This window comes from Portunus trituberculatus, chromosome 25 (assembly GCF_017591435.1).
Source record: "Portunus trituberculatus isolate SZX2019 chromosome 25, ASM1759143v1, whole genome shotgun sequence".
Taxonomy (NCBI): domain Eukaryota; kingdom Metazoa; phylum Arthropoda; class Malacostraca; order Decapoda; family Portunidae; genus Portunus; species Portunus trituberculatus.
The window spans coordinates 3436654-3452490 of NC_059279.1; the positions used below are offsets into that span (position 1 = coordinate 3436654).

Below are 15837 nucleotides of genomic sequence, written 5' to 3' on the forward strand. Positions count from 1 at the left end.
GGAATTTCCGACGTGGTTTTATAGTTCCAGAGAGAGAGAGAGAGAGAGAGAGAGAGAGAGAGAGGGATTGAAAGAGGGTAAATAAATTAAAATACTCGAAAAAAAAATGTTATTTTGCGAGTGGTACTTGTTATGAATGAAAAAAAAGAAGAAAGAGAAAGAAAGAAAGTGAAATAAAAGAAAAGCAAGTAAAAGTGAGTAAAGAAATCATAAATCTGACACGGACAGTACCATTAATATCAAAACACACATTCTTTGACCAATGCGGCGAGGTGAAGCTAGGCGACACACACACACACACACACACACACACCTTAGCATTACCAACTCACTAAATCTTGCCACTTAATATATACACAACCACATACACATAAAAAAAATAAATAATAATAATGATAAGACGAAAGAAGAAGAAAAAGTACAGCACCAAGAGGACCATTGTTGCTTGTGATCAATGATGTAATGTCCTGCTCACCCCCACCCCCCCCACCACACCACGCCACATCACACCCCACCACACAACACCACACAACACCTATCCACGCCCCCTTGCCTGTTTGTTCTCTTGCTCGCGTCTGACATACCACCGCTGCTGTCAACACCCGCTATCATCGCCCTGTTAGTCCACTCAAAGCTACTGTCGCTCTCTGTGCTCCTCCGCTTGGTTACTTCTGCGGGAGAAGATGCGTGGTGAATGCGTGGCGCTTACCTGGGTGCTGCTTCTTGCCTTGTCACGTGAGTCTGAGGAGAAGGAGGAGGAGGACAGAAAGACAGACCGTATTCAGAAATGCATTGCTCTCTCATCACGATCATTTTCCAAAGCCCCATATAACTAAACGGGATTTTAAGTGTTTCGTATTTATGAACTAGAAATCATACTATTCTATCACCATTAACATAAAAAAATACCCTTAAAAATACGGGTTTGTTCAACTACAACCTTTGGAAAGCAGCGACGGTGAGAGGGCAGGTAAGTAGTGATATAATATTAACTCCTTCAGTACTGGGACGCTGTTTTTACCATGTTTTGGGCACGATCAGACGATGGCAGGGTCTATGAAGGTCGAAGATTAATGGTCACTGTCTTCACTATTCTAATCCCTACATGAGTTTCTGACGCTGTATAAAATCTCCAAATAGTAACCAGAATGAATATGGAAACGCGTCATGGTGAAGGGGTTAATAGTACCCATCGTCACCCGCTGCGGCGAGGAGAGCATACGTACATAATGAACGCTCCACTTCACTACAACAACATGGTAGTGCCAGTATTCTCAAAGTCTTCAGTGACGCAGCTCCACTATTTCTATATTCTCTCTTTGGAATAATACGTGATTTAAAGTGCAAGTGTCGTTACGGTCTTGATAACACAATGTAAAGATCTCTACATTTCTAAAAAGGAAAAGTAGTCTAGAGAACATGACTAACCTGTGTGGCTTATAAGAATTGGCATGGTGAGAGAACAAAGCGTTTCACAATACAGGCCTAAAAAAATTCTTAAACACCACCACTATCACCACTACAACCACCACATCCACCTACAACAACAGTATAATTCCGATCACCCAGCTCTCACTCTTCCTCCCGCCAGAGATGAAGGCAGCGGCGGCGGCGGAGGAGGACACGGCAGCTGAGGGAGGACCTGGTGGGAGGGTGAAGGTATTCAGGCTGCAGGGGAACATGTGGGCGCCTCCCAGCAACGATACCTTCCTCAGATACAATTTCTCATCGAACTCCAACAGAACACTGCCGCTCTTCACCACCTGCTACAGAATGAAGTGGGTGTGGAGAGAGAGAGAGAGAGAGAGAGAGAGAGAGAGAGAGAGAGAGAGTATGGGTGAGTCAATAGTGTTTCATAAATTTCAGTACAAGACAGTGAAAGTTAATATATGCCTCAGTAGGGAATTCAGGGGGGAGGCGAAGGGGCGATCCGCCCCGGCGGCAGTTTTTAGGAGCGACAATTTTGGTTGTCACAGTTGTCAGTTTTACTTCAATATGCCTATACGTGGTATTGATTATTAGGTCAAAACTCATATTCTTTATAAACAAGCCTAGATGCTCTCTCTCTCTCTCTCTCTCTCTCTCTCTCTCTCTCTCTCTCTCTCTCTCTCTCTCTCTCTCTCTCTCTCTCTCTCTCTCTCTCTCTCTATATATATATATATATATATATATATATATATATATATATATATATATATGTGTGTGTGTGTGTGTGTGTGTGTGTGTGTGTGTGTGTGTAGTAGTAGTAGTAGTAGTGTTAGTGTTGGTGGTAATAATACCTAGCAGGAATAGTAGTTGTAGTAGCAACAATGATATTAGTAGTAGTGGTGGTGGTGGTGACAGATTACACACACACACACACACACACACACACACACACACACACTTGAAAAACTCCAAAATTAACACACTGACACACACGCCACATTTACCACACCTGCACACATTTTGAAGATGCTTAACACTCCATATATGACTTATAATGCTTATAATTATTGCATATCGCAAAATTGAAGGAGACAATAAATCGAATATTTTCCCGTTTTGTAGCCTAGTACACATTACATAATCACTCGTTCGTTGAAGTTTGTTGCATTTAGAAGTGAATAGCTAGTGTTTTAGGCCTTGTGATGTTAGTTGAAGAAAAGTAGTTATGTTATAGAGCCGATTCGTTGTCTTTTTTTTCCAGATACAGGCATGCAGACAGATTGGTTATGTTTGTTTGAAGGTTGTTACATTAAGAAGATACGAACGTAGAGTAACAGGCCATAACATGGTTAAGACATTCTTGATCAAAATGACATATTATAGTGAATGAGCACATTAACAGTGAGGAACCAGCAGGATTCACATTACTTAATACCTAACCATATCATTCTTATTAGTACGAATATAAGTAGTACAGGACAAGTTATACTACCTATCTATGCAGTAGTATAAATACCACCCTGATGGCAAACTTTCTTTTCAAGTAATATGCTAGTTAATAAGGCGACTGTGGCGCCACAGTGCTACCCACCCACCCACTCCAGTACTCCTCAGTCTTTCGTGACAGTAGTAAGTGCTCGAGTTAATAGCTACTATATATACCACATTTAAAAGCCTCCGGTTAATTTTACACGGGATTCTAAGAGTGTTTTTACGATTCTATAGTGAAATACTAGCGAGATATCTACACTCAAACGGCTCCGATTGAAGTGACTCGTACGGGATTTCAGAAGTGTTTTTTAAGGTTCTAGTGACAATAACAAGACTGCGTTGATGTCTCCACGTCTCCAATTCATCTTATTACCAGACAAACTAGGAAACTAAACCCCCGAAGCAGACTACGTTATCAAAGTGAGTGTCTATTTAAGGCGAGCCACAGCCATGAGATAACTCAAGATAAATCATCAAATGCCTTTCGTGCCATTTTTAAATGATTTTATGGGGGGTAGATGGAGGAGCGGGGTCCACTCGACAACAGACCCCACCGACATCTTGCATATCAGCTCTTTCCTGCCTTATCTCTCAATGATATAGGTCTGCCTTGCCATAACATGCAACCGCGTTCCTAAGCTTTCATATCAGCCATTGAGACACAATCGCCATGGCCAGGTTTAAGTTTGGTGAAGGTTTAAGTGAAGTACAAGGGGGGTTCGATCCCGCCACGGCCTCGCCGCCATCTTGGATATGTCTAACCTGTGTCCCTGCTGGCCTGCCCAGAATCCAGGATTATTTTCTTTATTCCTAGACAATTCATTTGGACTGAATAGTAAAATTTGATGCTTTCTACAAGTATTTCGCTGTGTTTGAAGTGTTTTCCGTGCGTGTGTGGGGTGCAGCCTGTTGCTGTTGGCATTGTTTTGGGTGTTAAATAAGGCTGTTTTGGCGCCAAATTTTCAGGAGCGTCCAGGGAAAATTTTTGTTTGAGCCGGTATTAAATTGCTATTGGTTAAAAAAAATAGTTGATATGTTTCAAAGTGTTTCGCTTTCCTGGTCAGTGGAATTGGTGGATAGTAGAATTATTTTCTAACGGTGTTAATGTTCCAATAATAGTTTCGTTGGTACCCCTGCGAATCATTCATTTCTGGCTCTAAATCTTTCAAAAGTGTTGGAAAAAACTATTCATATCTTTTAAAATGTGTTTCGTTCCTTTGAAGTGAGAATGGGCGAAGATTTAATTTTTTTAAGGGGGATCAAGGTTCCAACATTTTATTTATGGTTCTTTTAAAAAATCTTTAACATTACTAGAGTCAGGAATCTCTTTACATTTTTGATGATAGTTAAAGTGTGTGCCAAGTCAGAATATGTAAAGCATTCGGGTCTGGCGGCATTTTTTCAAGAGGTCATTTTCAAAATTATTTTCGTAACGTATATAAGCCCGCCAGGCCAGGCCAGGGCTGTGACGTCATCAGCCCACCAGGCCAGGCCATGACGTCATCAGTTCAGGCGGCTGGACCGTAATGCCAATATGGAGGGAGCCTCCCAGATGTCCTCCCTTCCTGGCTCTCTTCGTCCATATCTAACATAATGTAATGTGTGTGTGTGTGTGTGTGTGTGTGTGTGTGTGTGTGTGTGGCCTGTTTTTTTTTCATTCATAAGGTGATGGTATGTGTGAGTTTGCCTGGTTTTCATATAACACAAGGTAATTGTGTGTGTGTGTGTGTGTGTGTGTGTAAGGTGATAGTATGTGTGAGTTTGCCTGGTTTTCATATAACATAAGGTAATTGTGTGTGTGTGTGTGTGTGTGTGTGTGTGTGTGTGTGTGTGTAAGGTGATAGTATGTGTGAGTTTGCCTGGTTTTTCTACGACATAAGGTAATTGTGTGTGTGTGTGTGTGTGTGTGTGTGTGTGTGTGTGTGTGTGTGTGTGTGTGTGTGTGTGTGTGTTCCAGTGTCTTTCGATGCATAGAGTGAGTGTGTGTGTGTGTGTGTGTGTGTGTGTGTGTGTGTGTGTGTGTGTTCCAGTGTCTTTTGATGCATAGATTGTGTGATGTGTGTGTGTGTGTGTGTGTGTGTGTGTGTGTGTGTGTGTGTGTGTGTGTGTGTGTTTTCATTGGACATAACACAAGGAGATGCTTTTTTCGTGTGTGTTGCTCTGTTTTTTGTTTTATAGATGGTGATACTGTGTGTGTGTGTGTGTGTGTGTGTGTGTGTGTGTGTGTGTGTGTGTGTGCGTGCGTGCGTGCGTGCGTGCGCGTGCGTGCGTGTTTGCGTGTGCGTGTGCGTGCTGCTGATGGGAAGACAAGGTAGGCACTGTCTCCATCACTCTTGGCTCCAGTCTACCATGGCTCGCCCCCCACTCTGAAACACTTCTGCAGCGCCTCCATTACTTTGAAAAGACTCTACGACTACAGCAACATACACGATCTTTCAATGTTATTGCCTAGTGCCATATTGATGATACAATAGTGGCTTCTATATTCAATGAAAAAAAATATGCTAAATTGGTCCTATTATATATATATATATATATATATATATATATATATATATATATATATATATATATATATATATATATATATATATATATATATATATATATATATATATATATATATATATATATATATATATATATATATATATATATATATATATATATATATATATATGTATGTATATATATACTTTAAAGGGTTAATGTGCATTCTTAACATTGTATTACTTCTGTGACGGGCGGCAAACTGGATAGCAGCTGGCCGCGCCGCTGGCTAGTTACGCTGCTGATATGACTACTTTAAAGTTATTAGATAAACAAATAGAGATAGGATTACGTCTCTCTCTCTCTCTCTCTCTCTCTCTCTCTCTCTCTCTCTCTCTCTCTCTCTCTCCAGTTAATGTATAAGTTTCATGAATGGCATAACTCATCTTTCATTTCTTGTCTCAAGCATAAAGAAAAGCAAATTTAATTATAACCAAACTCAACACGAACCCCCGTGAGACCAGGGACTGGACCGATTCTATCCCAATGTATCGAATCAGCCCATAAATCTTTCAGAAAATAACCACCGATTCTTTCATCAATCTGTTCCTTTATTACAACCTTCCTTGAATCTTTGTTTACCGGCTCATGTGGGGAAGTAGAGGTCAGCGATGCAGTTCCATGAATGCTCCAGTAGCAGCTGGGTATTATTTGCATATTTTGGCTGCGGCGAAAATTTGGTGGTCAGGTAAACAATTTAGTAAGCGTGAACGGACAAGGTGAAAGCGATCGATGGCGCCAATAGAAGATGAATGGTCAGCAATGCCAAGGAGAACAAATAACAAGTAGAGGCTGAACAGCAAATGGGAGTAAATAAGAAAAACTAAGGAGTGTTCAGTATTTATGTTATTGCTTACACTATGCTGTTTTATTGTCCAGCACGCACGTGGGAGGTAAGAATATGAGAAATAAGAAAGAATAAAAGTTACGATAATCCATCAAACCTCCACATGGCAGTCCTTGTATGAAATATGTTTACGCATTTCCACCTGGTCTCCATCTATGCAAAGCTACCGAATGACTCAAGACTAACAACCTGGTTCTTATTGAGTATTGGCAAGCATTGTTACTCACTCTCCTGTATTGACGTTTTCTTGTGTAGGAGATAGAGAGGAGCAACAGGGGATGGAAAATAAGAAGGAAGTAAAAATAAGTAGAAGAGAGTGACAGAGGGAGATAGTGACACGGAAAATACTCTACGGAATGAAAATTAAGTGGAAAGTAGAAATGAGCAAGAGAGAGAGAGAGAGAGAGAGAGAGAGAGAGAGAGAGAGAGAGAGAGAGAGAGAGAGAGAGAGAGAGAGAGAATACTCACAGAATGAAAATTTTTAAAGTGGAAATGAGTAAAATAGACAAAAACAATAACAAAAAATTAATCCAAAGAAAAATTGAGATACTAAAAATGAGAAGCAGAGAGAGAGAGAGAGAGAGAGAGAGAGAGAGAGAGAGAGAGAGAGAGAGAGAGAGCGACAGAAAGAGATGGTAACAGGAAATACTTTATAGAACCAAAGAAAAAAAAAATCAGTCTCCAAGTAGTAAATCCTTCTATTGTCCTTCATTTGGTATTCATGGTCACTGTTCTCGTCACGGCGTATGTCACGAGTGGGTGCGCAGTTTGTCACTTACACGCGAGGTTTTTGCATATTCGAGTCGTGCATTGGTGATAGTTCAGGCAATGCATTCTGGGATGTTTGAAACTCTAATGGGATTACGGCTAAAGAAATGAATGCAAAAAGTAATGATAGGGGAAATAAAGAATGCGGAAGATTTTAGAACCGAGGAGTTGGAGAAGAGAGAGAGAGAGAGAGAGAGAGAGAGAGAGAGAGAGAGAGAGAGAGAGAGAGAGAGAGAGAGAAATTCAAAAGATGAGAAAAAAACCTGAACTAAATGACAGAAACCAGAGAATAACTTAAAAAATGATAAATATAAGAGTAAATATAATAGAAAGATGAAGAAAACGACAAAAAAATAACAACAAACAGTACAAAAAGACAAGAAAATAAAAAAAAACAAAAATAAAGAAAACGATAAGAAAAAAACTAGAAAATAATAAAACGAATAGAAATAACGAAAAAAAAAAACACAAAAAGGCAAGAAAATAAAATAAAACGAATAAAAATGGAGGAAACTTTAGAATATAACAACGAAAAATAAAAAAGCCAAGAAAATAAAAAAGTCAACAAAAATTGAACACATACATGAAAAAAACGCTAAGAAAACAAGAAGAAAAATAAAGAGAAAACAAAAGGCATAATAGATAAAAAGGAAGAAAGAATCACTGTTTTGTTAGTAGCATTGCATAAGTTTGCCAGCCTGGGTACACTCGGGCAATTTCGGGTTGAACTATCCAGAGTAAATATACGACAAAAGTAAAGAAAACGATAAAAATAACAACTTAAAAATAAAGAAATAAAAAAAAAGTGATGAAGAAAATGACAAAAAATAACAAAATGCAAAAAAAAAAAGAAAAAAACGAAAATATAGCTCATATAAAAGAACAAAATATAAGAAAAACAAGAAAAACGATAAAGAAAACAAAAGAAACAATAAATAACCAGGAACAAAGAATCACTGCTCTCTTGGTGGCATTGCATAAGTTTGCCAGCCTGGGTACACTTCGGCAAGTTTGTGGCTCAACTCTACAAAGCTTTAGGAACATTCGTGGAGTCTTGTTTACCCTGATATCTGTCTGTTTTTTTTTTTTTTTTTTTTCTATGTTAAAACCTGTTGGTTTTATGTCTGTTTTTTTTTTTTTTAATTTATACCGTGCGGGCTTTTCACGGGAATCTATGGGCTAAAGGGGATACTTTTTGGGGTACCTCCTATCTCAAAGCCCACCCGCCAGGAAACCGTTGCCCCGAGTGAGGAAGCCCAACCTACACTCTGACCGTGCGCTTTGAGACTCCGCTGACCTCTAAACACGCATGGTTCCACTGTACCACGGCGGCGGCCCATAGCGACCTATAGCGCCTGTAGGTTTTACTTGAAGAGTATGTATAGGAAGTGCTGTTCAGGTTCAACCCATTAGTGGCGCAGGCAATTTTATTTATAGTGGTACCCATATTAGGGCCCATATCACCATCCAAGCGCAGTAACCACCTATAACCTGGGTATCGTGGTGACATGTACGTAACTTTAAACCACTCGACAAATGGCACATAATCAAAGTGATACGTGGTGAGATTCGAACCTACGCGTGGACGTCTGCCCGATCCTACGCTCATCTTATCCACTAAGACACCACCTCACGTCATGTTTCTCTGGGTGGCGCAAACGTGTCGTGTCAATCTTGCCTCGCCTCGCTTCTCTTCTCGTGTCATGTTTAAAATGATATAGTTTTTTTTTTTATTTATTAATTTTTACTTCCTCAGTAGCCAAGTGATTTCTCTCTCTCTCTCTCTCTCTCTCTCTCTCTCTCTCTCTCTCTCTCTCTCTCTCTCTCTCTCTCTCTCTCTCTCTCTCAACACACACACACACACACACACACACACGTACGCTTTTAATAGATGTATCGTATCATGAATAATAATAATGAAAAAAAATTGAATGAATAAACAATGAAATGGAACACATTGAGCCGTCAAGGTCAGAAGTTTAGTGAATAATTCAATAACACACCGAGAAATTATGCAAGCGAGATAAATGGGCGATGAAATGACAACAGGTAAAGAAAATGTGAATAAATGACAAGAGATAAAGAAAATGTGAATAAATGACTAGAGATAAAGAAAATGTGAAGAAATGACTACAGGTAAAGGAAATGTGAATAAAAAAAAAAGACATGATCTCTTGAGTGGAAACAAATAGACTTGGGCACTAGATACTGTTATCATTAAACCACCACCACCACCATCACAACTATCATCATCATCATTACCATCATCGTCATCGTCATCATCATCGTCATCATCGCCATCATCGCCATCATCGTCACCATCATCCTTATCATCATCATTATCATTATAGTTACCATCATCATCATCATCATCAACATTATTATTATCTTCATTATAATTACCATCATCATCATCATCATCATCATCATAATCATCATCATCATAATTACCATAGCAACAACAACAACAACAACAACATCTATAACAATAACATTAGAATCAACAATAACAAGAACAACAATAACACCACCATCACCGCCACCACCACCACCAACAACAACAACAACAACAATTACTACTACTACTACTACTAAAACAACAACAACAACAACAACAACAACAACAACAACAACTATTACTACACGAAGGAGGAAGAGAAAAAGGATGATAACGAGAACAGGGTGAACAAAAACTATAATTACATATATCTTTATTTGTAGTAGTATTAGTAGTAGTAGTATTAGTAGTAGTAGTAGTAGTAGTAATTATTGAAGTTGTTGTTGGTGGTGGTGGTGGTGGTAGTAGCATTAGTGGTGATGGTGGGAGTGCTTTTCTATAATCCTTCAAGCATAAATGTCTAATGCTGACTTGATCCATGCAGTGTATATTTCTTTTTTATGATGATGTTTATTGACAAGTTATGCTGGGTTTGGATGCATTTTCATTATTCATAATCACTAAAACATCTTGGCGGCGATATCTTTGTCTCTCTCTCTCTTTCTCTCTCTCTCTCTCTCTCTCTCTCTCTCTCTCTCTCTCTCTCTCTCTCTCTCTCTCTCTCTCTCTCTCTGTCTATGTCTCTGTCCTCTGTCTCTCTCTCTCTCTCTCTCTCTCTCTCTCTCTCTCTCTCTCTCTCTCTGTCTCTCTCTCTCTCTCTCTCTCTCTCTCTCTCTCTCTCTCTCTCTCTCTCTCTCTCTCTCACTGGTACGAGTATAATTCTTGTTTTTCCTCTCCAGGCCCCGACAGTTCGTGACCCTCAATACACACCTCAGTTACTCCTACTCCAATGATGGCTTCGACGCTCTTGGCTTCTGTACGTATATGTGTATGTATGTACGTGTGTAGAGTGTATGTATTTCTCGTTCTTTCTGTCCATGTCTGTCCGTCTATCAGTCAATCGTGAAGTTGTCAATATATTTACTTTACAATAAGAGAAACAAGTCATTTATATCATGAAGTGTGTGTGTGTGTGTGTGTGTGTGTGTGTGTGTGTGTGTGTGTGTGTGTGTGTGTGTTTATGTAAGAGGGAAGACCGGCCAACTGAGCTGCCGGTTCCAAAACAAATTGAACAGAAAGTAATTAGAAGTGGACTCCAAAAATATTGAAAAGGAGTCATTTATTTAATTAGTATCTATCTATTTATCCATTTATTTTTCTGTATGTGTGTGCAGTTCTCTCACTCTCTCCCTCCTTCAGACAACGAGGGGCAGGAGGTGACGGGGTGGATGGGGGGTACCTTCCTGAATAGTGACAAGCGAGTGTTCGTGGAAGGCATTCATCCCGGAGTGTGGACGCACATATGTCACTTGATCACCAGGGACTTCTACATCCTCTACGTGGACGGCCAGGTAACGTCTCTACAGCTCGTGGTCTATTAGGTTGGTGGGGAGAAGTCTTTGTCTTTACTATCCCGTGCTTGTTATTCAAGGCAGTGCGTAGTAGATCGATTTTTTTGTGGTGGAAGAGGTAGTGTTTTCTTGTAATAGTCGTTTTGCTATGGTATTGTCTCTCTCTCTCTCTCTCTCTCTCTCTCTCTCTCTCTCTCTCTCTCTCTCTCTCTCTCTCTCTCTCTCTCTCTCTCTCTCTTCATATCTTCATTGCATCATGGCTGTACATCATTTGCTAACATCAATACTAGCACGTTCCTTGTCTCTCCTATTCTCTTCTCGGTGTGAGACAGAAGATCTACACGTGGAAGGAGAGTCGCACCTTTTCGCTGGTGCTGAACGGGTCACTAGTGCTGGGGCAGGAGCAGGACTCGCTGGGCGGCGGTTTCGATAAGACTCAGGTCGGTGCATGAATCTGAGTCACTCCGGTAGATATGGCAACAAATCTGCTGGTCATGGTTGGTACAATGTTTTCTGCTCACTGTGACAAGATTGCCTGAAAGTATTATGTTCTCTCGTCTCTATTATCTTATATCTGGATTTCCTGCAGGCTTTCATAGGCGACCTGTCTCAGGTCTCTCTCTGGAGTCGAGTTCTGTCGAGTGGGGAGGTGGCGAGGCTGGCAGCGTGTGAGGACTCGGGTCACGGAGACGTTTTTGCCTCAGATGAGATCCAGCTGGAGGAGAAAGGCTCGATCACCACTACCTGGATGCCCCTCGAGGACCTCTGCAGGTACTGTCTACTCATAGACTCAGCCCTGTCCTTGATGTCTTCACCATGCACCATGCACACCTCTCGCTACCTCCCACCGTCCTCTCCCTCCCGATGACGCGCGAGACTAGTGTGAATGAGACTCAGTCACATATGTTTCCTAATTGACCTTTATACCGCAGGCCGCCCATCAAGTCGCAGTTCTTCTTCTTGCCGGAAACTCGCCTTTTCTCAGAGGCAAGAGCAGTATGCGAGGCCTTCAACGGTAGCCTGGTCACGCCCCTCTCCCCGGCGGAATCACAACACCTGCTGGAGATGTGGCAGAGTTTCGGCGCTTCCTGCAGCGTCACTGGCCGCATCAAGGTGTGGCTGGGCCTCACTGACGAGGCCGAGGAGGGCGTGTGGCGAGACATCACCACCAACCAACTGGTCGAATATCAAAACTTTGAACCAAATCGGGTGGGCGGCGGCAGAGTGTACAACTGTGCTACCATGGACGGCAAGGGAACCTGGCTGGACTCGCCCTGCCACGCGACGATGAAGGTCTGCACGGCGTGTCGCTGGGCGCAGAGCTCCTTCATGCGGCTGCAGGGCCTCTGCTTTGCCAAGGAGCACCAGGCACGCGTTTATGTGAGTAGTGGTCATGTGGACGGCCGCCCATTCTTCGTGGGATACTACAGCACGCTGCTGCGGTGGGCGGCGGCCTCGAGGGCTTGGATGCTGGTGCAGCTGAGTGATAACAGCACGCTGGCCACCACGGAGAGCGTGGTGGTCGCCAGCTACCCTGTGGGGAAGCACCGCTGGAAGCTGGGTGAGGAGTTGTGTGGGAAAGCCGCGGGTGCCTTCATTACGCTGAGCCTGTCCCCATGTGACGACTCCCAGTTCATGTGTGACTCTGGCCACTGCATCCCGCGGGATCAGCGCTGCAACCTGCTGTATGAGTGTGCTGACGGCAGCGACGAGCACCACTGCAGCAAGGTGGAGGTGGAAGGCGAGTACCTGAAGCAACTGTCCCCGGTAGGTCCCGGCGGCGCTGCTCTACTGCTGCTCGCCGCCCTCAAGCTCACCCGCGTGGCCAACGTGGATGAAATCAACATGGCTGTCAATCTAGACTTTGAACTGTCGCTGGAGTGGGCGGAGAATCGCGCCAAGTTGAGGCACCTCTCCGCACATGCGGAGCCCACCACCATCAGCAAGGAGGACGCTGCCAAGCTGTGGCAACCCGACTACCACCTCACCAACCTGCAGGGCGGCAAGGCAACGCTGCTGGCCGCCACGCTCGCCGCCACCTCCGCCAACAACGCCACGCTTCCGTCCTTCAATAATCTCAACACAGGTAAGGCAACCCCCGCCAGGAGTCCCACCTCGCCAGGCACCGCTTGCTGCACTGCGGTCTTGCCCTCACCTCTTGCTTCTCACTGCACAGCACCAACAGTTTGGAGTTAGGGCGTTTCTTGGTAGTCTGAGAGACAGCAGTAGGTCTGGTCCGGAGAGTGACGCACCTTGTGTGTTGCAGACGTGTTCTATCCCGGTGCGGCTAACACCGTACTGCTGATGCACCAGTACACGGCGGACGTGATCTGCTACTTCACCTTCTGGTTCTATCCGCTGGACGTGCAGCGCTGCTACATCAACGTGAGCCTGCCCGGTGCCCATCGCGACCGCGTGCTGTTCTCTCTGGACGGCGCCACCATGCAGTACACGGGGGTGAAGGACCTGGCACTGTACACTGTCGTTAACGCCGAGGTCAGTCCGCACTCCACCGCCCATCTCATCATGTTCCAGGTGGACCTGCAGCGGCGGCCCGGTGCTGTGGTGCTGTCCACCTTCCTGCCGTCGCTGCTGGTGCTGGTGGTTAGCTGGGCCACGCTCTTCGTCAGACAGGAGGCGATCAACGCCCGCGCCATCATGTCCCTCACGTCCCTCTTGGTGCTTTTCACGCTCTTCACAAACTTCTCCAACACACTGCCCAAGACTGCCGAGGTGAAGCTCATCGACCTGTGGTTCTTCTCTATCATCGCCATTCTCTTCGTGAACATCTTGGTGCATATCACCATCCCGGACAGGCCGCCGGAGCCTCAGCCGCACCTCAAGACGGTCGTCAAGCGGGTGCGGCCCCTGGAGGCGTCCCCCGCTGAGTACAGCGTGCAGCATCCCTTGCCCCAGGACACCTCGCTCCGGCTCCTCGTGCTGTACCGCTGCCTGTGCCTGCCCGTCCTCTGCGTCGTGATAAATGTTGCCTTCTGGTTGCTCGTGTTCTTCAAGCTTGAGTTCAAGTAGGATAAGGCAGTGGGGTCTCCTGCGTTCTACAATGTAGGCTATTAGGCCGGGCGCACATTGAGACGCAGGCCAGCACAGCCAGCCTCAATAAGTTCCTCAGTGGACGACATCATGTGGATTACTGAGTGAGAGACTGTTTCTTCCTGTGCCGCACGTACGCAGAAAACTGCGTTTCAAACACCGTGTGATGCAGGCCGAAGCAGGTCTGCCCTTGCGCTGTGCTGTCCTGCGTGACAATGTGCGTGCTTACATTGAAAATAGTGAGATACAGTTTTCTGCCCTGCTCTGTGTTGCGTTGTCTGTGTCGCCTGTGTCTCAATATGCACCCGGCTTACTCCCATTCACGTACCTTAAATCATCGTGTGAATTCTCGTAAGAGTGGTGTAAAGTGTTGCATGTGTACCGTATAGTGTAGACTCTCTTGAAGGTAGTACAGCTAAGTACCTTTGTTCTTTATACGTGACCTATAGAGTACCCATTTTGTGCTGCCTTCAAACTGACGTGCACCATGGCCTTGTCTGTAGTATGTGGACGGTGCTGGAGTGATATAAGAATGACAAATTGGAGGCGGTGACGCGAGTACTGGCACAACGAGGCAGCAACATGGAACGATTATGAACCAGTGTTGTTATATATAAGGAAAACAAGAGGGATAATTAGTCGGAGTTTCACGGGTGTTTTTTAACATTAGAAATTTAGAATATTTGTTAAACCATCGCCAAAATCATGAAAGCATCCTTGAAAGCGCCAATAATGTCCACTGTAGAGCCTGTTCAAAGTAATAGAGACAAGTGACAAACAGAGTGATAATTCAGTCTCACTAGAATCTATTTTAGTACCATGAAGCAAAAACTATCAAGTAATCACGTCTAACTTTACTTCAGAACATAATGAAGCAAGTGAACCAGCCCTGAGGTACCCGTGAACACAAATGATAAAGTGATACCGTTACAAAGACTACATCGCAACATTCGTCAGTATCATTATCATCATCAGTTCCTCTTATTATTTTGTGGTCAACGCTAGCAGAGGTGCATCATGAGCTCTCAGTGGATGCAAGGTAATAGTTTTCTTATATATTCTTCTCTCAGGGATGAAATACAGTGTTTAAAGTATCTACTCTCCTTTTCATCTATTCCATTTATTTACTTTGTTGACAGTAAGTTAGTTAAGGGCACTATTATGTACAGGCACTATTTGGTAATATGAGATAGAGAAGGTTCCCATGGCTGAAGAGTCAAAGAAAACGTGATCTATTTTAAGGGAAACTAAAATAAGTTATCTACCCGTTGTTCCCGTTGACTTCTGTTGAAATGAAGGCGTTTGCTACGTTATCTAAGACAACCTTCACAGACATGATGAGGAAATGCAAAACCATTAAATGTAAAGAAAAAAATATAAACTACAGTATGAAAAGGAAAAATTCTCTCTCTCTCTCTCTCTCTCTCTCTCTCTCTCTCTCTCTCTCTCTCTCTCTCTCTCTGATGATCCTAGACGTCAATTTGATATGATGGGGAGGAGTGTGGGGAGGAGGAAGGAGAGGAGACTGGAGGGGAGTGGAGTGTCTCTTGAGAGAGAGAGAGAGAGAGAGAGAGAGAGAGAGAGAGAGAGAGAGAGAGAGAGAGAGATGGGGGGGGGATTGAGAGTGAAGGCAAGGGATAGTGGAGGTTACGGTGATGAGAGATGGGGATTGGGGACAGGGAGGGAGAGGGGCTGTGTGGGTGAGGGGCTGTGGGGGTGAGGGACTGCGGGGCTCAGGTGGGTGAAGAGGAGGTTGGTGGTGGCAGGGGTGGGCGAGGAGGGCCCCTGAACACTCCTCAAAGGGCCGCCCTGACTCGGTATCCAGATCTTGTTACAAAAATATGAGATTCACG

At 43.7% G+C, this 15837-nt stretch overlaps 1 protein-coding gene across 2 annotated transcripts; it reads left to right on the forward strand.

Annotated features, from left to right (window-relative positions):
- Positions 1-1660: 1660 nt before the first annotated feature.
- LOC123508957 lies at positions 1661-15078 on the forward strand. 2 transcript variants are annotated; one of them, XM_045263024.1, is made up of 7 exons: positions 1661-1778; positions 10322-10398; positions 10782-10933; positions 11266-11373; positions 11523-11704; positions 11866-13019; positions 13200-15078. In XM_045263024.1, exons 1-7 carry the CDS (start codon positions 1681-1683, stop codon positions 13961-13963), a joined length of 2535 nt encoding a protein of 844 aa, XP_045118959.1. In that variant the 5' UTR covers positions 1661-1680; the 3' UTR covers positions 13964-15078. The 2 variants fall into 2 exon arrangements, with proteins under 2 accessions (XP_045118959.1, XP_045118960.1); XM_045263025.1 differs by lacking the exon at positions 1661-1778 and adding an exon at positions 3076-3339.
- The last annotated feature ends 759 nt before the right edge of the window (positions 15079-15837 follow it).

Coding starts and splice junctions, on each gene's coding strand:
- LOC123508957 (XM_045263024.1), top strand. CDS start 1,681: ATGTGGGCGCCTCCCAGCAACGATACCTTCCTCAGATACAATTTCTCA. Junction 10,399..10,781: donor CTTCGACGCTCTTGGCTTCT/GTACGTATATGT, acceptor TCCCTCCTTCAG/ACAACGAGGGGCAGGAGGTG. Junction 13,020..13,199: donor CTTCAATAATCTCAACACAG/GTAAGGCAACCC, acceptor TGTGTGTTGCAG/ACGTGTTCTATCCCGGTGCG.